Raw genomic sequence first — 22,462 nt, 5'->3', positions numbered from 1 at the left:
GTACTGCTCTTAAGCTCAGCAGGATAAAGAAGTTCTGCCTTTACACACTTACACATGCATGAGCTTTACGTTTTATACCTGTTCAACTGCACATTAATGCAAATATCTGATCAGCCAATCACATGGCTGCAACCAATGCATTTAAGCTTGTAGACATAGTCATTATGATGTGCTGAAATTCACATCCAGTAACACTAGGGTGTCGAACTCAATCACAGCAGGGGCCAGATTCTGGATTCAGGTCTAACCTGAGGGCCTAGCAGGGTCAACATTTAACCATAAACTGTCAACCTCATTTCACCAGGGATAAAATATAAAAAAAATTTGGTACTGATGATAAATAATTTTGACATTTAAAAAGTTATAAAGAGAAGTTTAAAGGCTCACAATCTTAGAAAAGTTAATTTATTAGTTCAAAAAGGTCAAAACATAAAATTGAAATATATTTATTTTCAAAGCCTAATATATTAGAAAGAAAGACAAAATCATGACTTTAAAAGGTCAAGATATGAAATACAATTTGCATTAATGAATTTAAAAGTCAAAATATGATTTAAAATTTTAATTTGAGTCTCAAAGTTTAAAATATGACTTAAAAATCAGAATTATGAATCTTAAAGCTCAAAATATTATTTGAGAAGTCAAAATTATGAGTTGAAATGCTCAAAGTATGAAATAAAAAGTCAAAATCCTAAGTTTGAGTCCCAATTGTGAGATGCAAAGTTGAAAATAGGAAATTAAAACACAAATTAAGTCATTTTCCCACATTCCTGACTTCTTTTCTAATTATTTTCACTGCTTACTTTTTCAGATTTAATATCCTTTGTTAACAAGGATGTTTAAAATCAACAAGGATAGGTTTACATTTTTATACATGAGGAGATCTGCAGACCTTATACTGATGGGCCAGTTATAACAGAAATACTACAATCTTGCAGGCCGGATTTAACTGTTCCACAGGCTGAATTTGGCCCCTGAGCCTTGAGTTTGACACCCTTGCAGTAACAGAATGGGTGCAAACGATGATTTAAGTGACTCTGACTGTGAACAGTGCATGTGTTAGCTGGTGAGCGCTGTAATGCACAAGTACAGCCTCACATTCTGAACCCCTTTTCCGCCTGCTTTGCTTTAACATGCATGTTTGTTTTGCTCTATTGTTGTAATGTTTCACTTGAAGCTTGTTCTTTCACAAACGCGCTCTTTCTGGTAATTCATGCATTCTAATCTCACCTTTAGCCACAGATGTTAGCACTCAGCCCCACTGTTAGAACACAAGCCTCAATCTAGATCGTTTCTTTCACCTATATCTGCAAAAAGTTGGTGCCGTGGTTCTGGATTTTTCTGGTCCTGAGTCAGTACTTTTGTTTTGGAATAAACAAAACAGCTGCTTCAGATCAGTTTTCTTCTTCAGCTGCTCAGATAAATGCTGAAAAGTGCTCCAAAACTTTGCAGTAAGTCCTGTTTGTTAAAAATACTAATCCAGTGTAGAAATCTGTGGTGGAATCTGCTAAATTGTAGTTAATTAGCAAACTAAAGGAGCTGAAAGATGGAAAATATGATGTGTTCATGTAACCTCAGTAAATTAGAATTCTAAATTTTATGATGTGTTTTTCCAAATCTTCAGACCTAACTGGCCTGGTGGGAAAGGGGTAACGCAGCATCTAACATTGCTGATGAAGGCTGAATTTTCCCCATCATTGCCGTGAATGTTGAAGGCATTCATAGCTATTGTTATACAGCATGAAAAAAAAAATTTATATGGAGTGATACTCACCTGTTCCACGGGACTTATATGGCTGTTTGAAGAAGGTCACCACTCCGTACACGCTCACTGCAGGTCCAGCCTTCAGGTCACCCAGTTGCACATATGTGTATTTTGGAGCCTTGGCTGGTCTGGACACCTGAGTGGAAAATACAAAGAGTTAAAGAGAGGTATGAGTAGCACAAGTTAGCATTGAGCAAGCCAATGTTACCGCACTTATGTGGCATGGTGGCATTGACTCTTGCCACAAAGTTGAAGGCATAGTATTGTCCAAAATGTCTTTGTGTGCTGAGGCATTAAGATTGGCCTTCACTGGAGATAAGAGGCCTAGCTCAAACCTTGAAAACAGCCCCATACCGTTATCCCTCCTCCACCAAACTTCACAGTTGGCAAAATGCAGTCAGGCAGGTAATGTTCTCCCAGCATTCACCAAACTCAGACTAGCCCATCTGACCGCCAAAAGAGAAACGTGTGTCCTCACTCTGTAGAACACATTTCCACTGCTCCACAGTCTAGAGTCGGTGTGCTTTACCGCCCTATCCAACACTTAGCAACTTAGCAGCTCTTGACCCCACTCTGGGATTTTACATGGTCTGCCACTTTGTGGCTGAGTTTCTGCTGCTCCTAAACACTTCCACTTCTAATAACATCACTAATAGTTAACTGTGGAATATCCAGCAGGGATGAAATGTCATGAACCGCTTTATTGCAAAGATGGCATCCGTCACAGTAACACGCTTGAAGTCACTGATCTCTTCAGAATGACCGATTTAGGATCACAAACGTTTGCAGATGGAGACTACATGGCTAGGTGATTATTTTATGCACCTGTGAGAACAGGTCTGATTAAAACACCTGAACAGTGTGATGTTGGTACTGCTAATGTCTTCTAGATCCTGGTCTTCATGTTTCCCACCTTTTGTGTCTCATCATCTCCTTATTGTCTGAATTTAATCCTTGTGTTGCATGTTCTAGTGATTCCTTGTTCTCATGCTCTTTTGTCTGCAGCCTTATAAATGACTCCTCCTGCCTGTATTTTGGCCTTTTGTCGTCTCCTTTGTTTTTGTTTTTGCCTTTTTTGTGTACCGACCTTTTGGCTGAGTTCAACAAATGCCTTCTTCAAACACCCCTACAGAGTCTGCGTTGTCAGAGTAATACTTTTATTTCTCTTCTGCATTCCTGTTGTTGTGGGCTCTCATTAATTGTAACAATCATCCTCATGACATCCTGCTGCAGTCTCAAAAAGAATCTCTATAAAAAGATATGAGTGTTGCTGGTGGTATGTGAAATGAAGCCTGACAACACAATCGTCTTCATGCTTTTTTAAGTGTGTGCACATTACAGTTGTTTGACATCCATGCTAACATGCTAGTGTGAACAAGCAGCCTGCAGATCTCATCATCGCCTCGGTTTCAACACTGCAGGCCGATGATGGCAAACTGAGGGCAGATCTGAAGTTTCTCACTATAAATAACTGATAATCAACAGCTGCACTGTTGCTGGCATTTACCTAAACAAATGTCATTTCTGCAAAATGTTAAAAGCTTCAGAAACGTCTGATGAGTGACGCTGATAGTTTTACAGCTTTCGTCTCTTTTCTCAGTAGGTATATTTAAAAAAATACACACAGATCTGAAAATGAGCATATGCTCATAAAAGACAAAAACAGTTTGTCCAACATTTATTTTTACCAGCATTTGTTCTACAGATCAGAAGTCAGAGGGAGAGTGAGCTTTCTGAAGAGTTTAACACCTTAATCACCCACTTTAAAGAGTCTTTTTTATTCTTTGTGTGCTTCTTTGTTGTATCTGTTAAACTTCTCAGTTTGAATGCTTTTAAACAAATAAAAGTCATGCCTCTCTTACTGTTTGATTCATCTGTAATCAGTCTAAGAGTTCCTAAATGAACAATCGTGCGTGCTCTGCAGGCTGGGTTTAAATCACAATAGTCTGAATGTGATCTGTGCAATTTTGCTTTAAACTCACAGATTTATTCCATCCCTTTTGAGCTACACAACAATAAGATGAAACTGGTGCACGTATTTCAGTATAGTGCAGATGTATACTCCATGATTATCACCTATTAAAGTCGCTAAAATATTAAACAGTTACACTCCTCTCCAGAGAATCAACCCCTGCAGAGACACAGACGTCTGATGAGCTGATGTGACGGTTTGACAGCCACCAGCTGGTGTGAAACTTCCTGACAGATACAAGACCTCTGCAGTAAGCTCCAGCTAACCTGGCCTCTCATTCTGACCTGTGCAGAGAGCGCTGAGCTCCTCTTGACGGCTGGCTGGGGTCCGGGGTCAGGAGGAGTCGGCAGGCGGGAGACCTGGAGGGGGGAAGACAGAGGAGGAGGAGAGGTTACGGTCGTAAAGGTTCAGAGAAAAGATACAACAGAAGACAATACTGACACCAGAGCTGCAATAAATGACAGGACAAGTGGAGAAGAGGAATAATATCACTGAAATGTCAACTCATTTTCAGTTCTTGTATTTGAGACCGTTAATTTTGCCAAGGGTGTCTCAAAAAGGCAGTTTATGTCCAAAAAAGACCTTCTTAGTTTTTATTAAAGGCTTTAAAGATGACTAAAATGTTCTAGAAGTAAAGTTTTTTAAAGTTGCAAATGTCACAGTTGGATACGTCCACAGCTCTGAGATGTTTGTTTCTGCTTTAAATGTGAGAAACCTTGTGAGATGTCGCAGCTGAGCCAGGAGGTAAAATATCAGAGCGACATAAAATTCATCTGCAGGTGAGCAGAGACATGTCTGCAGGTGATGGTGTTGTTTTTATTTGTCTCTCCAATGTTGACGTGGTGTGAGATACGTTAGAAGATGAGTCATTTCCCATTTATAGAACATGCTCTAACAGAATGTTGGCCTGCAGGAAGACAGAAACTGGTTTTGAAGCTGTGATGCCTCGGTTCAGACATAGATACTGAGAGAGAACAGATATCTGAGGGTCCAGGTTTTGATTAAAACATGTTTTAAAATGTACCAGTTTAAAAGTTTTCTCATTGTTATGTATATGTATGTGTTTTCTCAGTGGTCTTTAATAATGGACTTTCCTAGCTGACCATTTTGATTGGCTGTCTTTATTGGAAAAAAGCCTCTTTGTGTTTCTAGTAATCAGAGGGATTTATAGAGGGGAATTTATCTGGCATATATTAATTTCTTACAAAATAACCCGAAGGACATACCAGAGCAGCACATTAATCACTCAAAATATCTACAAGAGAGTAGAAAGAGCTGTTTACAATCTTTCTCCTCTCTTTAAGTCACAGCTATCAGCCAGCACCATGGACAGTGCCACATTACCACCCAAACATCAACAATCTAATCTTTTACAACATAAATGCACACTCCTATACTGTACTTTACATTTATTACATGCCAAAATATTTAAATCATCATCAGGTTCATCAATCCTGAAAAATAATCAACACTTCACAGCAGCAGAGTGGAGTATAACAATGAAAGTGTTGTTATTGTTGTTAGTGTCTTTGCTAACATTAGCAAAGATGTGTTTTGCCCGGAGGTGGTACTTCAGACTCGTACTTCAGAGTAAGGACAGTTCATCCCCGCAGTATGTACACACAACTTTTGTTTCATTCCTCTTGTTCTCTCTCTCTCTCCTCAGCTTACTACATTATCCACTTTCCTGTCTGCTCTAAATAAAAGTCCCCAAACAAATCCTCAAATTTGAAGATCTCAACTGATTAAGGATACTTAAAACGAATCTAGCTTTTCTGTGGTGGGGAATTGACATTAGATATATGCTTAAAAATGCATTTCTGCCTATCCAAATATTTTGATTGGCCTTTGATGCCAGCAGAGCACAAGCAAACACTACATCAGGGTTAGCTCCAAGTAGACTGATTCAGTCTTTCAGTCCTGTTGTGTTGTCTGAATCAGAATTTGATTGATAACCTTTACGCTGACTCCAAGCGTGCATGTTGCTTCGGTCCTGAACTCTCACGGTGCAAGCAAACAGTGAAAAACACACAGGAAGAAAGAGTCTGGACTCATAAATGCATTCATAGAGAACATAATACTAAGCAGATTAAAGTTCTCACGTAGATGTTGGCATCATCTCCTGACAGCAGCAGGTTATATGGGTGCAGCCTGTCCATATTAACTGTTGGAGATTTGCCCACAGTGAATCCAGAAAGCACCACCACATCCTGCAGGAAAAAAACACAAGATCATCAACAACAAGCAGAGAAATCAGGGATTAAAACTGAGAGAGCAAAGAAGGATAAATTTACATCTTTCTTCCCAAAGGGAGGACAGATTGAAGCAGCAGATGTTGCATCCTGGGAGACGTTAAATAAGACGTCACAACAAGCCGCCGATGATAAGCCAGTGTGAAAAGTGGAGATTGTCTTTTGTTTGGCATGTCAAGTGCCCCCGAGACAGATTCAAAGCCTCCACTCAGGGCTGACAAAGGGACAGCAGATAGTCTGAATAATCACGTTACAGAGACACGCAGTCTGACAACAACTCTGTGATCTACAGCCGAGCACGCCGGCTCAGGCTGCCATGACTTCCTGTGCTCTGAGATCCATCAAGACACCGCTGTTGGGAAACCAAAGAACACAGAGAGATGCTGCTGACAGCAGGATTATCCCTGATGTGTTCACTGTCCCCGTCCAGGTCAAAGGAAGGATCAGCGCCCTGTAAACAACATCACAGCTGCTGTTGTGTACAGATGTGACAGCGTCAGGGTGGACTGGAAGTAAACTGGCACACAGCGCTGCAGCAAACATGATTCAGAGTCACTTTGTGAAGTTCAAGGAGCTGCAGGAGGCCGGCTGTCACTCCAGAAGACCAAAAACATGAAGAGGGGCCAAGCTTGGGATCAGTGTTCTTTGAAACAACAGTTAAAGTCGATCCTTTAGACTTCACTTCTGCTAACATCCACGGTCAGTGTGAGAACATGCAGCTGCTTTTAAAGTACTATAGAGCAGTGTAAATTTTGTCGACCAAAACTGTAACTAAAACTTTGTCGACAGCCTGTTTTTCCATGACAAAAACTAGACTAACACTAACAAAAATAGATCTGTGATGACTCAAACTGAAAAAAACTAAGTTTAGTTTTTGTCAAGGTGACTAAGACTAGACTAAAATGTTATGTAGTTTTCATTGGACATTCAAAATCCGTGATATTTCTCCACTGTGGGTAAATCTGTCAAAATGCAATGCATCTGTATCTATTCTGCCTCTCAGCTGGAGACAGCAGGGACTCCAGGTTTGGCAGGGTGCAGAGTACACACTACCATGATTTGGTACCAGATTTAGGCAAGAGAATAAATGCTTGAACTATTTATGGACTAAAACTAGACTAAAATGTTTTGAGTTATCGTCAACTAAAACTAGACTAAAACTAAAAGGGTAGAAATGACTAAAATGGGTCTAAAACTAAAATGCATTTCTTTAAAAGACTTCAACTAAAATTAAAAATAGCTGCCAAAATAACACTGCTATAGAGCAGTAATACTGGCATGGAAAGAGAGATGCTGCTCGGCAGCTGACATGAGGCTCTCATTATTTTCTGTTTTTTTTTTTTAGAGAGATTTTTAGGTTTTGATTTTTGTTTCAGTCATTTCTTTAGTCCCACTGAGTTTAGTGATCTCTTTTCCATGAGAGACCTGACCAAGAATGGCAGCAAAACTTTGTTTCAAATCAAACACTCTCATATGATTCACAACAAACAATAAATACAGTGAAAATAAAAAGCTAAAGAAAGTGGCATACAGAACATTCATTTTCAATAGTTTCAGAGACACCATGTTTATGTGTGCATGCATTTATGGAACTCTGACGTCTGTAGCCAGGTGCCTCTCAAAAATTCTACCACTGTTGATCCTGCCGCTGTGTTAACTCTGTCACATCTCTCTCCCTCTTCACTGACCCTAATGTTCCGGAGCAGTCTCTCCATCCTGTGACTGTGTTCCATCAGTTATTGAAGATACGCACAGCAACACACACTTATCTCAGTATCAAGGCACCCTTGCAGAAAACTGTAAAAAGTGGGAAATTTCACAGCATGCTTTGAATGGGAAAAAGTAGTGTCATCTGGTGGTCAAATAAAACGTATCAAAATTAAAAATTCAAAGCTTGCAGTCCAAAATAAACTCTTAACAAAAAGGAATGTATTAGATACTGTCAGATAAATACGGGATCAGAAATGTCATTTTCAATGGTTTAAATGGGACATTTTTTGTCCTTAGGGACAAATGTGTCGGTTTTTGCATAGCTTAGCCATTTAGGCAAATTAAAGGAGACAAAAACTCTATTTTTTTATGAATATCCTTCTGCAAATTTGAACTAGATTCATTAAACACAGCCTAAATGGCTTAAAAAGTAAAATAACCAAACAACTGAATGGCACAAAATGTCCCTTGGATGTCTTAAGGGTTAAGATTGACTACAGCAAATACGCAGATTTACTGAGTTGACTTTAACAGCATGCATACTTTTGCTATTGTAAACATTAAAGTTAGGTTTTCTTTTGTATGCTGAAAGAACCTTCGGGAGAAATTCCAACACTTTATGTCCTTTCTGCCATTTTAACCCAAAATTATGGGAAAAAAAGGGGATTTAGGTTTAAAGAAAGATGGCTGAGTGTGGGAGAGTGATCAGTAGGCTAACATTACTCAAAACAAATGACCAATAATATTGATTTTAATGACTGATGTAAATCCTTTGAGCACAAAGGGAATTTTCTGAAAACTTTGACCTTAGAATGACATGTGTATCACATTTCCTGACATATTGCTGTTATTATAGTTTTGTTAGTTCCAGTTAAATAGAAAAAACGGTTCTCATATTCAGGAGAAATTGACCCACATAAGCACACATTTCTTTAATCACACTGTATGTAAATGAGCTCAGATTGATGTCCTACTTATCAGCACATCAAATGAACCATTCAGCTCATTACCTTGTTTTAAACAAAGCCGTTATGATCCATAAAAACACTGTTTCCACAGACAGGAGTTCCAAATAGCTCAGCCTTGTTTTAATGAAAATATCATCTCATCAGCATCACATGAATATTCATCATTAAAAAAAGGCTTTTAGCTCTTTTACTCAAACCTCTCAGGCTCAAAGGAGCCAGATAGAGGAAGGAAACTTCTCTAAACTCTTCTGTTTGACAAGGACACTGTTAACTGACTTAAACATGTTAGGATGAATGACGTGAATAATTCCTCAGCTGGTTAACTGTCTGTGCCAGATGTAGTTGCGGCAGTAAAATGGGAGGATATGAAACGAGAAGTGTCAAAGAAATCGTCAGAACAAAGTTTCTGAAACGAAGTGTACATTTCTAAATTTTATCACTTAAAGTGCCCAATAAAAGAGAAAATTACAACTAAACCTTTTAATTTAGAGTATTCAAATCATCAGCATGAACAGATGTGTAGGAAAATGGAACAATCACTAACTTCACTGTAACATACATCATCATTATCATCATCATATTCTGCTTTCTGATAGCTCATCTGGGATAATCTAAATTGTACTGACTTTAAATATTCAGAGATGCAGACACTAATATGAGGTGTATGAATAAATCAAAGATAAATGGGCATATATATATATATATATATATATATATATATATATATATATATATATATATATATATATAGATTGATTGATTAAATTTATTGTTGTGTCATGCATAAACAATATGCCCAGCCCAAATGGGCTTACAAGACACCATTATTTTTTTACAGATCTTTATATATATATATATTTTTATACACAGCTGCCCTAAATTAACAGCATTGGTAATTACCAAAATCATTTTTTATGTTTCTGCAATGGCTAATACACCAATATGTAGAAGATCTTTAACCCAAATGATATTTTTAATGCTAAAATATTTTTATATTTTTTTTAATATTATTGTTATCCATGAATTTTCAAATTGACTAATTTACAAAAAAACTGAAAAATTGTAAAGCACATTAATATTTCTTGATTAATATTTCAAATTATAGTTATTTTCTTGCATTCTTGAACAGAAAACTTAGTTTTAGTGGTTGAATGTTATGCTTGATTAATTTGTGACTTCTCAGAAAAGCCCAGTGAGCCAGCTCAAATCTGGGTGAATTCAGTTTGAAATCCCTCATTCCTGTTCAAAATGGTAAATTGTGGAGAGCTCACTGAAAATGACAGAGTCCGTATTAAAGCACCTCATGATGTTGGATGGTCTCTGAGACAAATATGACAGGTGGTCTAATAAATTTTCTAAGCACTGTATATATATTTGAAGAAACAGGCAGTATTTTACAAAATTATAATCACTGCATTCTCTGAAGGCATAGAAGCATAAAACCTGTTTAATAAACAAATTATGTTGTGGTGATTGCACATTTTCTAGTTTTATTTTGTTAACTTCCTGGGAACTGTTTCCTGCTTGGAGTGTTTCTGTTATCTTCACAGAGGTTGGGTGTACCGGCACTGATTTCCCCTGGCAACTACGCACCTGCACTCTATCACTGCAGTCACCGCGCACTCTTAGGCTCTGCTCAGAGTCATCTCCAGCGCCAGAGTATTCCCGCTCCTAAGTGGTATCTTGGCTCTCTAGCGACTCAGCTAACACTATTTAAGTATTTTTTGAGATCTCTATGTGCTCCAGTGACCTGTTACTAACCCTGCTCTCTCTTCACCTTTTCCAGTGCATCCACGTGCCGTCAGTGCCACACTCTTGCACCGGACTCTCTCACAGCCTCCACCGCCTACCCTCACGCCTGCAGTCCTCACGTCTCCCCGGATCCCTCTCGCACTCCCTGGACCTTGGATTCCCCCTCCCTTACTCCCAGGTTTCCCCTCAATTGAACATTTTAACTGCTTTCTACTGTCTCCGGCTCTGCTCCTGGGTTCAAATACAACCACTGATTACTCAAATAATCACAGATGTCTTCTATGTCTTCTCAGTCGTGTATCCTATCCTGATCAAAATACCTGGAAATAAAAGCTGAGATGTTGATCTAATGTCTCATATTCACCTTTTTGTCTCAAACCCAAATAGTTTTAGTCTACAGCAAAAAATAAAGGCATTGGGCCCACCGTTCCAATATTTTTGGAGGGGACTGTGCAAGATTCAGCTTCGGAAGAAATGGGAGGATTTATCGAAGAGAGGACAACTGTGGTAAACAAACAATTTCACCAGAAGTTTTCAAAATAATATTTTCAAAAACTTTATGAAACAGAGAAAGTCATAAATGTGAACTCCTGAAAAGTGCAAATGCTGTCAAATTATATAATAATAATAATAATAATAATAATAATAATAATCCATCCATCCATCCATCTTCTTCCGCTTATCCGAGATCGGGTCGCGGGGGCAGCAGCCTAAGCAGGGAGACCCGACTTCCCCCTCCCCAGCCACTTCGTCCAGCTCTTCCTGGGGATCCCAAGGCGTTCCCAGGCCAGCCAAGCGAAATAGTCTCTCCAGCGTGTCCTAGGTCTTCCCCGGGGTCTCCTCCCAGTAATAATAATAATAATAATAATAATAATAACAATAATAATAATAAACGTTATTTATAATGCACTTTTCAAAACAGACGTTACAAAGTGTTTTATAAATTATGAAACACGCACAACAGATCAAATCAAAATCTGTAAATTCCATAGAAACAGTTTGGTTTACACACTAGCTAGGTCCCCATTTGGATACAAAGTGTAGGAAAAGCCGAAACTTCAAAAACAAATTATATTCAACCTCTACATAAAGTCAGGAAAAGTCCTCCAGTAAAATATATATATATATATATATATATTTAAGTGACTTAAAGGAAAGCACAGAGTCAGCTGACCTGATTTCCTCAGGTAGGTTGTTCCAGAACATTGGTACCCGGACTGAAAATGCTCTGTCCCTCTTAGTTTTCAGCCGAGCTTCTGGCACAAATAAAAGACCTTTGCCTGAGGATCTCAACATGCGTGCAGGGAAATAGGGAGTTAAAAGGTTAGTGATATACCTGGGGCAGAGACATTAACCAGAATCACTGAACTTCAGTGAGTAATCAGAGTTATCTTGGATTAATTTCCACAGCTTTTCCATTAAACATAAATTGCTCCCTAAATAGAATCATTGAGTTTCTTTACGAGTAGCTGTGTAATCCTCTCAGAAAGTGGAAATAAACCCAGTATTTCAGAAAATATATGGTTTCAGGCCACACTGCTGCAGCAGTTCAGCACTAATTTAAATAACTGATCTAAAAGTCAACATAAAATAGATCTCTCTGCATTTGTTTGACAAAAAAAATCAGCAGAGTAGTAGGACTAGCTTAACACTGTCAATATGGACTTAAAAATATGTTTTAAATGCAAAATAAGGGAACTCAAGCATGCAATTAAAAGTGATTAATCAAGATTAAATATCAAACTTCTGCAATTAAAACAGAATCATCTGTCAGGTCTACCTTCTTAGTATTGCACTTTTCTTTAAATTAGCTTTCTGTGTGCCTGTGAGTCTGCGTGCTGGGTTAAGGAAACCTATAACTGGGAATAAACATTCAATCCAGGGTCTGAAATCTACACCAGAAAAGTGCCAAATGCAGGTAGATAAATTTGGTTTGGTGAATGAATTTCAGAGGTTAATGTCTGTACCAAAATAGTCATGTGTGAGAAAATCATGCTGAGTTTATATCGAGTTCAGTCTCTGCTCTCAGGCTGAAAATGAGAATATGCACGTGTAACACGAAACAGAGTAAGAAAATACATATTCATCCCTAATAATAGAGTTTCCCTAAAAATATCCAGATCTCTGTGCAGATAATTGAGAACTTACAGTCCCAGCAAACAAGAAACACGCACACACAAGCACAAACAAATAAACAAACAGGCACGATATGAATAGAAATCTGAGAATAACCCAAACTGTGATTTTGCTTCAGCAGCCAGACGGCATCATTCTGAATCATCACCATCACTACAGCAGGTCTTCATAAGCTAAAGAAAGATTCAGATGATCCATAGATCTGTGTGTTTTAAAGGTAGTGACACAGGCCTGAAAATAAAACACATCCCATTGTGTGGGAGAGGGGGGAAAAGCCAAAAGGGTTTATGATAATAATAATAAAAAACCTTTAAGGATTCATTATTTATCCTGATGAGAAATGCTGAGCTGCTGCTGTTAGTGAAACAAAAGGAAAAAGAGGAAAGCACATGAGAAATACAGGATTAATCAGCAGAACCGTCCAGTTTAAAATAATCACCTAGCCTTGAAATCGCTGTAGTAGTTATGATGTTATTCAACACACAACCTTCCCCACCAGCACACGCCACGATCGTGCTAAGCTGCCCAGAGAAATAGGAAGTCATGATTGGTTTCACACTCAGACTAAAGTTATGACCTTGTTCTCCATGGATGAAAAAAGAGGATTTCAACCTCTGCTCAGAAATTCACTTTTAAAGTGAAATCGTCAGTTTCTAGCACTTTTTATACCCCCATGCAGCAGCCAGGGTCTGAGGCTTTCCGGCTTTCAGGCTGTCTGTCCATATGTAGGTGCATCTGTTCTGGCTATTCTTGTTTACAGGATATCTTAAGAAAAACTGTCCTCACATTTTGCACAAATGTTCACCCAGGATCAAGGATGAACTCAGTGCATTTTAGAGGTCAATTACTGTTATGCTCAGCTCAGTGCAGGTGCATCTCAAAACTTTGAATATCTTTATTGTTTAAAGTTGATGATTACAGTTTGCAGCTCACAAAAATCAAAAGTCTGCTCCCTCAAAATATTAGACAATCACAAACATCAGTCCAAAATGGATTTATGGAACGGAAATGTTCACCTTCAGGAGAATGTTACTCATTTATGCACCCAGTACAATTCATGCTTATATGATGTCATGGAGCCGATCAGTCCATGGCTCTGCTGGGGTATTATAAAGCCCAGGTTGCTCTGATAGCAGCCTTCAGCTGGTCTGGATTGTTGAGTGTGGTGTCTATCATGGGGGTCAGGTCAGACCAGTAGGCCAACCAATTAAACAATGCCTTGGTCAGCAAACCAGTTTCTGGGAAGTTTGGTCTCACTGTGGGCAGGTTCAGGAGTGGCTTTACACTGAAAACAAAGCAGCCCATTTCCTGGACCTGTCTGTGTGGTGACTCTTGATCCACTGACTCCAGTCTCGGTCCAGCCGTTGTGAAGCTCCCTTAAGTTCTTGAATCCTCTTTGCTTGACAATCCTGTGAAGGCTGAGCTCATCCCCGTTGCTTGTGCTCCTTTTCTTGCCAAACTTTTCTCTTCAGTCAACTTTCATGAATCTGCTTTGATAGAGAGCAGCCCGCTCTTTCAGCAGTGACCTTCTGCGGCTTACCTGACAATGATTGTCCTCTGGAAAATAGTCAGGCCGGGGAGCAGGCGGCCTAGTGGTTAATGGCGCTCCCCATGTACGCGGGAGGCCTGGGTTCAAATGCGGCCTGAGGCCCTTTACCCCATGTCTCTCCCCAACTCTTGACCCTGTTTCCGACTCTATCTACTGTCCTCCTCTAGCTAATGGTTGCACGAAAATGCCCATAAATAAATCTTAAAATATCTTAAAAAAAAAAAAAAAACTGGTTCAGCACTTTTTCATGAGTTGTAAGCCGTAATCAAGATCAAGATTAAGACAAAAAAAGTCTTGGAATTTTTTACTTTGTATGACATGACCATGGAATATAAGAAAATGTAACTTTCTGATGTACATCACAGGAAAAAATGAACTTTTAAATGATATTCAAATTTTTTTGGGATGCACCTGTAGCTCAAAATAATTTTCCAAAAAATAAGCGTAAAAATTAGAAGAGGCCACTCATTGAAAAAAAAACAGAACACCCTCCACTACCAGGCTGGCTACAGGCCTGAACATTGTTACTTTAATAGTGAACATACCCCTTGATTGACAGCCTGGTTGAAGTCCTTGGCCAGCGCTCCCATTAAGACAACATTAATGGACGATGGCTGAGAGGAGGTGTTTGGCTGGGAATCTTCTTCTGTAAAAACAAATATAAAAAACCAGGTGTTGAATGCAGATTCAGTCAAATTTAAGATTCAAAATACAGCGCGTCTGTGTGCATGTGTCCTCACATTTATTTCTGTTTTAATCCGGCTTCAGCTGATACATCCGGGGGAGTTAAATAGTTGAATGTGACACAGAATAACTGTAACTACATAACCTTTTCTGTCTCACTGATGCATTTAAGTTGACCTGGTCCTAGTCTGATGACATGTTAGCTGGGATCAGTACCAGTGTTTCTCTGATGGATGTCTCAGTGTCCATCTGTCTCTCTTAGGACTGCTTTTAATTTCAGCCCTTAAAGGCGTTTACAGCTACAGTGCCGTGAAAAAGTATTTGACCCCTTTCTGATTCCTGATTTTTTAGCATATTTATTACACTTAAATGTTTTAGATAATCAAACCAATTTTAATACAGTCATGGACGAAACTATTGGCACCCCTGGAATATTTCCAGAAAATACACCATTTCTCCCAGAAATTGTTGCAATTATCAATGTTTTTGGTATACACATGTTTATTTTCTTTATGTGCATTGGAACAACACAAAAAAACAGAAGAAAAAAGACAAAACTGACACAATTTTACATAAAACTCAAAAAATGGGCCAGACAAAATTATTGGCACCCTTTTAAAACTGTGGCTAAATCATTTTATTTCCAGCATGTGATGCTCATTTAAACTCACCTGTGGCAGTAATAGGTGCTGGCAATCTAGAAATTACACCTGAAGCCAGTTAGAATGTCTAAAAGTTGACTCAACCTTTGTGTTGTGTGCCTGTGTGTGTCACACCAAGCATGGAGAAGAGAAAGAAGAGCCCAGAATTGTCTAAGGACTTAAGAAGCAAAATAGTGGAAAAATATGAACAATTTCAAGGTTTCAAGACCATCTCCAGAGATCTTCAAATTCCGTTGTCCACTGTGTGTAATATAACCAGGAAGTTTATAACCCATGGCACTGTGGCTAATCTCCATGAACATGGATGGAAGAGAAAAATTGACAAATGAATGCAACGCAGGATAGTTGGAATGGTGGATAAACATCCTCAGTCAACTTCCACACAAGTTCAGGCTGTCCTGCAGACTCAGGGTGCAAAAGTGTCAGCTTGGACCATACATGGCCATCTGAATAAGATGAAGCGCTATGGCAGGAAACCAAGGAGAACCCCACTGCTGACAAAGAGACATAAAAAACCAGACTGGAGTTTGCAAAAATGTACCTGAGTAAGCTTCAATCCTTCTGGGAGAACATTTTGTGGACAGATGAGACTAAGGTAGAGCTTTTTGGAAAAGCACGTCATTCCACTGTTTACAGAAAATGGAACGAGGCCTAGAAAGAAAAGTACACGGTACCTACAGTCAAACATGGTGGAGATTCAAGGATGTTTTGGCGTTATTTTGCTGCCTCTGGCACTGGGTGCCTTGACTGTGTGCAAGGAATCATGAAATCTGAGACTATCAAAAAATTTTGGGCCACAATGTAGGGCCTAGTGTCAGAAAGCTGGGTCTGTGTCAGAGGTCATGGGTGTTCCAGCAGGACAACGACCCCAAACATACCTCAAAAAGCACCAAGGAATGGTTGGAGACAAAGCTGGAGAGTTCTGAAGTGACCAGCAATGAGTCCAGATCTAAATCCCATTGAACACCTATGGAGAGATCTCAAAACTGCAGTTGCAAGAAGCGCCCTTCAAATCTGAGAGACCTGGCACAGTTTGCGAAAGAAGAGTGCTCCAAAATTCCAGTTGAGAGGTGTCAGAAGCTTGTCGATGGTTACAGGAAGTGACTGGTTTCAGTTATTTTTTTCAGAGGTTGTGCAACCAAATATTAAGTTGAGGGTGCCATTCATTTTGTCAGGCCTATTTTTTGAGTTTTGTGTAAAATCATGTCAGTTTTGTCTTTTTTCCTTCGGATTTTTTGTATTGTTCCAATGCACATAAAGGCAATAAAAGTGTATACCAAAAACATTTGTTGACTGCAATAATTTCTGGGAGAAATTATGCATTTTCTGGAAAAATTCCAGGGGTGCCATTATTTTCGTCCATGACTGTATCTCACAAAGACAACCCAAGTTAATACAAAATGCGGTTTCTGAATGATGATTTTATTTATTAAGGGGAAAAAAATCCAAACCTATCTGGCCCTATGTGAAAAATGAATTGCCCCCAACTGTGATTAACCACAGTTCTTGGAAAGCTGAGTTCAGTTTCACTGGCCACACCCAGGCCTGATTACCGCCAGATTTGTTGAATGAAGAAATCACTTAAATAGAAGCTGTCAGACAAAGTGAAGTAGGCTACAAGATCTCAGAAAGAAACGCATCATGTCATGATCCAAAGAAATTCAAGAACAAATGAGAAACAAAATGATTGAAATCTATCAGTCTGGAAAAGGTCACAAAGCCAAATCCAAGGCTTTGGGGCTCGAGGGAACCACAGTCAGAGCCATTATCCGCAAATGGAGAAAACTGGGAACAGTGGTCAACCTTCCCAGGAGTGGTCACCCCAACCAAAATGACTCCAGGAGTGCAATGACGACTCATCCAGGAGGTCCCAAAAGAACCCAGAACCACATCCAAAGACCTGCAGTCCACACTGGCCTCAGTTAAGGTCACAGTTCATGACTCAACCATAAGAAAGACACTGGGCAAAAACTGCATCATGAGAGAGTTCCAAGGCCAAAATCACTGCTGACAAAAAAGAACACAAAGGCTCATCCCACAGTTGCCAAGAAACATCTTGATGATCCCCAAGACTTCTGGAGAAATATTCTGTGGACTGATGACACAAAAGTAAAACTTTTAGGAAGATGTGCGGCCCATTCCATCTGGAGTAAAAATAACACAGCATTTGATAAAAAGAAAACATGCCAACAGTCAAACATGGTGGTGTCAGTGTGGTGGTCTGGACCAGGACCTGGACCCCTTGCTGTATTTGATGGAACCATGACCTCAAGATCAAGCACTCTTGGGTTATGGAGCAGGAAAACAAACTGAAACATACCAGCAAGTCCACCTCTGAATGGACTGAAAAAAGAAGGTTTAGGAGTTGTCTAGTCAAAGGGCCAATCCCATCACTACCCCTTAACCATTCCCCTTAGCCCTACCCCTTCGTCCACCCCTTCCTCTTGCCCCTTGAAACAGAGTGGTAAGGGGTAGGGGTGAAAACATTCCCCTAAGAAATGAGACACCACTTGATTGCAGTGTAGCCACTAGGTGGCACCAAGGTAATGTTTAGACCTGTGAGCTACATATATTGCCAATACTAGATAATGCAAGTGAGTAGTAGAAGACGACGAAACTGGCTTTATGTGTTTACTTTCCTGCTATACGGAGACATTAAAAAGTAAAGTTCAACAGACCCACGTGTCTTTCATGTTTTAAAGAAAAACATAACATGCAGTTCATCATCACACATTGCCAATAAACAGCGGCGTCATCGGAGATGACTATAAAGCTTCGACCGTCTCGTTCATACTGTGTCAATCTTATCCACTTATTTATACAATTAACAGCCCTCGTTACATGTGTGGACACAAAAATACAATAAACTTCAATCCTCAGTGGCTAAAGATTGAATATATGAGAACATAAAATTGTTGTCTTTTCTATAATCATTTTGCCAAAAATATTTTTTCATTTATGCACCTCGTAGTCTGTTGTGCCATTTCGCAACTGAATGCAGTGCATGGAGGGGAAATTCATCATAGCCCTTGGTTTAAAGCGTGGTCCTCAAAAATCTTCGTTTCAAGGGCTATATAGCCTTTGGCCCTTTGCCCTACCCCTTGATTCAAAAGAGAATTGGGACACCACTTCACCTGACGTGAACACGCAAAACCAAGAGGTAGGGCTAAGATAAGGGCTAAGGGGTAGAAATGGGATTCACCCAAAGTCTGGACTTAAATCTGATTGAGATGCTGGGGCATGGCCTTCAACAGGCCGTTCATGCTGGAAAATCCTACAATGTGGCTGAATTAAAACAATTCCGCAAAGAGGAGTAGGACAAAATTCCTCCACAGTGATGTGAAAGACTCATGGCAAAATGCTTGCTTCTCATCAAGGATAGAACAACCAGTAATTGGGTTTAGGGGGGAATGACTTTTTCACATAGGAACAGGTAGGTTTGGAAGCCTTTTTTTTCCCTTGATAAATGAAATCATTTTAAAACTGACTTTTTTTCTCAGGTTATCTTTGTCTAATGCTAAAATTTGTGAAGCATTCAAGTGTGACGAATATGCAGAAAAATAAATCAGAGGGGAAAATACTTTTCCACAACACTGTACATGAATCCAAAATAAACAGATTTTGCTTTGATATTTCAACTGATTTTTTAAACAATACCAAAGACACTTGTCATGATAAAGGTTTGCAAAAACAGAAGTTTTTTGCTTTGTCAGATCTCTACCAAAGAACTAAAACACTTTTCAATAGCTTGCTTTTTGAGTGGAGTGTAGCACGACCTCTCTGATTCAGTCTTACGACAGCAGGACAGACTTTATGCTGAGAGGCTTTCACGACACAATGTCACATGAATTTCTCTCTTCAGTTGAATGACATTTCAGGAACTGGTTAGCCAAGTTTACAGCCTGTCATGCTCCATGTACAATCACGCAATATGGAGTCAATAGCATTCATATTGGAGAGTACTAGAAAACATATAGAACTATCTGTCTCACTGTGCTATATCCCTGTTATGAACAAAGCATCATTCTCATGTATTTAGTCTATGGAGTGTTTTCACTGCAGAGCAAACAGACTACAGAAACAGCAGCATCAGTCAGGTTTGAGCAAAAACTCGGAGTATATTTCTGTAATGCATTTAAAAAATAATCAAAAGAAATAAAATACAGAGGAGATGAAGAAGGAATGTAAAGATGAAGAAAGAGGACATGATAAATAAAGAGAAGACAAAGAGAAGAAGAGGAGGATGAAGATGATGAAGGCAGAAAAAGGAGAAGACAAAGATGAGGAATCGATCAATCATCATTTGCACCACTCAAAACCAATGCTCAGCACTAAGCAATATTTATCAAAGTCACAAGGGACGTATGATATTTTTCAATCCTTAAACTTTATAGAGTATTCTGAGGGACTGCAGCTTTAGGTCTGAACCATCAGTACCAATATCAGTACTGGCTAGGGGTGTAGTGGTTCACTGAGGTCATGGTTGGTTTGTACCTGGGTTTTGGGGTCACAGTTCGGTACAGATTCAGTTCATCTGGAAAAGGAAGAAAGTCCCAAATGTATAAGTCTAATGCTAGATTTCTTTCATGTATTACTTTTAAGCTGAGTGTAGCTTACAGTTTGATCCTTCTCATGTTATTAAGTACTATCTGTAGTCGCTGGTACAGACTGTTGTGTATTTAACATGAAAAAAGAGGATAACAGATGAAAAAAGATGCAGAATAACAAGCAATACAGACATGAATAGTCTAATACAGTGGTATTCCACTTTATTCTACCAAAGCTACCACATTGTCTAAAAAATACTTTCGCAAAAGCCACAATCCAAACCGGGAATGTAAGGTAGATAAGAGATCAGTTAATCTGTAGTTGAAATGAAATTAAACAGTGAATTGGTGGAGAGTTATGAGGTTAAATGGGATGCAAATGTCTGTGTAGAGTCAGAAGAACCAATCTGTCACTGATAACGAGCATATATTTATTTCATTTATCACTGACATCAGGATAAAACCTTGGATCTCAATTTTTCATGATTTTAATGTTTTTATAAATCAGTGCTATTGGTCACCCTTTACATCTGTCAGTGGTTTTAACCAATTTTAAAGCAATAAAATACAGCACAAGATACTTTTTTTTCATTCCCTGAAAAGTGGTCATTTTGGAGATACCAGTTTTTGGCCCAACACCAGCGTTAATAAAGTTCCACCTGGCCTAAAGATTTTTTAAGATATTAGGATGTGCTGAGTTTGAGCTCTGAGATGCTTTTCAAAAAGCTGATGTATTAAGGTTGGCTATTTGGTTATTTATATCTCATATTGGGGCACTAACTCTAGTTCTGTGGCTTTATTAACATAAAGAGATGCTTTTTAATTTTTTCCACTCATTATTCACCCTTTAGTTAAAGGGGGAGGGGCCTCATGTTGGTCTTTGCCCTGGGTCTCCAAGTGACTAAAACCAGCCCTGCCTCACACCTGCAGCCCTGCAGACACATCGTTTCACCCTGCCTCATTTTGGAGCTTTGGTTTTATATTTCTGCTCTTTTGACAATATTTATGATCATTAGTGCATTAAAGATCAAATAAAACACCCATGTTTAGAAAACTTTCACTACATATTAGATATTACGTTATCTCCACATGTGATCCGTGAGTGTTATGCTTGTTGATGATGAAGCGCATCAGCATAATCGTCATAAGTTTTGGGTGTGAGAGAGAGCATCGGCAGGAAGTGGCTGGGGAAAAAGTTGAAACGAGGAAATGGGAGGCTTCAGTTTGAACACAAAACAGCACACCTCAATGAATGAGCTTACTGAAGAGGCGCACCACCCACAGACTCCCTCTACTCTCTTCTCTTACACATGCTCCTCCGTTGAGCACATCCAATGGTAATGGTAAAACAGGATTTAAAATAATTAATGTTTAAATTTGGAAGTTAAAGCCTGTCTTCTTCGAGTGGGAAACAGATTTATTGATGTGACCTACCATGAATCTTTACTGATGACTGATGACTGTTTACCTTCATACAGGTTTTTAGTTCAGGTTTGTTTTTTCAAGGAAGCCTACAGTGTGAGCACATAACTCGTGCACAATGTTCGTGCATCGTAAACAGTTCAGCCGTACAGTATGAAATGACATGCTACGACAACTGTCGTATGGTCAGCTTGAAATCGCACAGTGTATACCTGGCTAAAGATGATAAGGAGTTGGGGTGGATGGATACTGACTGTTGCAGCAGATGAAGTTGAGCTGCTCTTAAGCTGTGTTTCCATCAGGGGGTCCGGTTTGATTCAGTGCGGTTTGGTATGGTTTGGTACGCTAAACCCCAAAATAGTTTGCGTTTCCACAGACACCCGTGCTCTCATCTGGGTGGGCAGGGCTGTGAAAGCATGCATGTAAAGTCACAGACAGCGTGAGTCAGCTGGTCCAGCTGCAGAGTTATAGAAAGGATGAGTGACAGAAATCAGTCGGGAATAAGCAGTAAACAGCTTTATTTCAGCTGAAAGTGCTTTTAAAAAAATAACTACACCTTAATGATGTTAACCGCTGTCAGTAAAGATCCTCAGCTGATGGAATACGTGTATAGAGACGGTTTAAGTCATAACGCTACGTTAATATATGAATGTATCTAGTCTAGAACAGTCTATACGACAAAATATGAAAGTTTAGAGCTTTATTGTGAGAATTCGCCGTATTCAAAATAAAGTTAAAGTTCAGCTGGTGTTAAAATCAGGCTAGATTAAGTCAGAAATCTGGGGTGCGCTGATCTCGTTTAAAAATAGTCTGCAGCCTGAAGTTTTACGAGCCCGTTAAACAACCACAGAGCGATGTTTTCACAGTTTATCTAACGTAAGACGTAGATTAATAACTAGTTACTGACGAGAATGAACAGTTCAAAGGCTTCGTATTCACAAAACTTCAACATTAATTTAGTTTCTCATCCATCGTGGATGGATCAGGCTGATGTGAGCCTTCAGGTTCTGCTTTGTGTTCTTAAAATCATCCAGATAAACGTC

General features: G+C 39.2%; 1 protein-coding gene across 3 annotated transcripts in view; it reads right to left on the bottom strand.

Moving 5' to 3' along the window:
- The window catches only part of pot1 (protection of telomeres 1 homolog), a 140,242-nt gene that overhangs the window by 64,068 nt on the left and 53,712 nt on the right, over nucleotides 1-22,462 (bottom strand). For all 3 annotated transcript variants that reach the window (XM_041794630.1, XM_041794628.1, XM_041794631.1), the window contains 4 exons: nucleotides 14,650-14,750; nucleotides 5,840-5,947; nucleotides 4,022-4,096; nucleotides 1,775-1,901 (listed from right to left, as the gene is read on the bottom strand). In XM_041794630.1, coding sequence (XP_041650564.1) covers nucleotides 1,775-1,901; nucleotides 4,022-4,096; nucleotides 5,840-5,947; nucleotides 14,650-14,750 — 411 coding nt within the window. The remainder of the gene's footprint in view (nucleotides 1-1,774; nucleotides 1,902-4,021; nucleotides 4,097-5,839; nucleotides 5,948-14,649; nucleotides 14,751-22,462) is intronic.

This window comes from Cheilinus undulatus, linkage group 9 (genome assembly GCF_018320785.1).
Source record: "Cheilinus undulatus linkage group 9, ASM1832078v1, whole genome shotgun sequence".
Lineage (NCBI taxonomy): Eukaryota > Metazoa > Chordata > Actinopteri > Labriformes > Labridae > Cheilinus > Cheilinus undulatus.
This window is presented reverse-complemented; position numbering and strand designations above follow the sequence as displayed.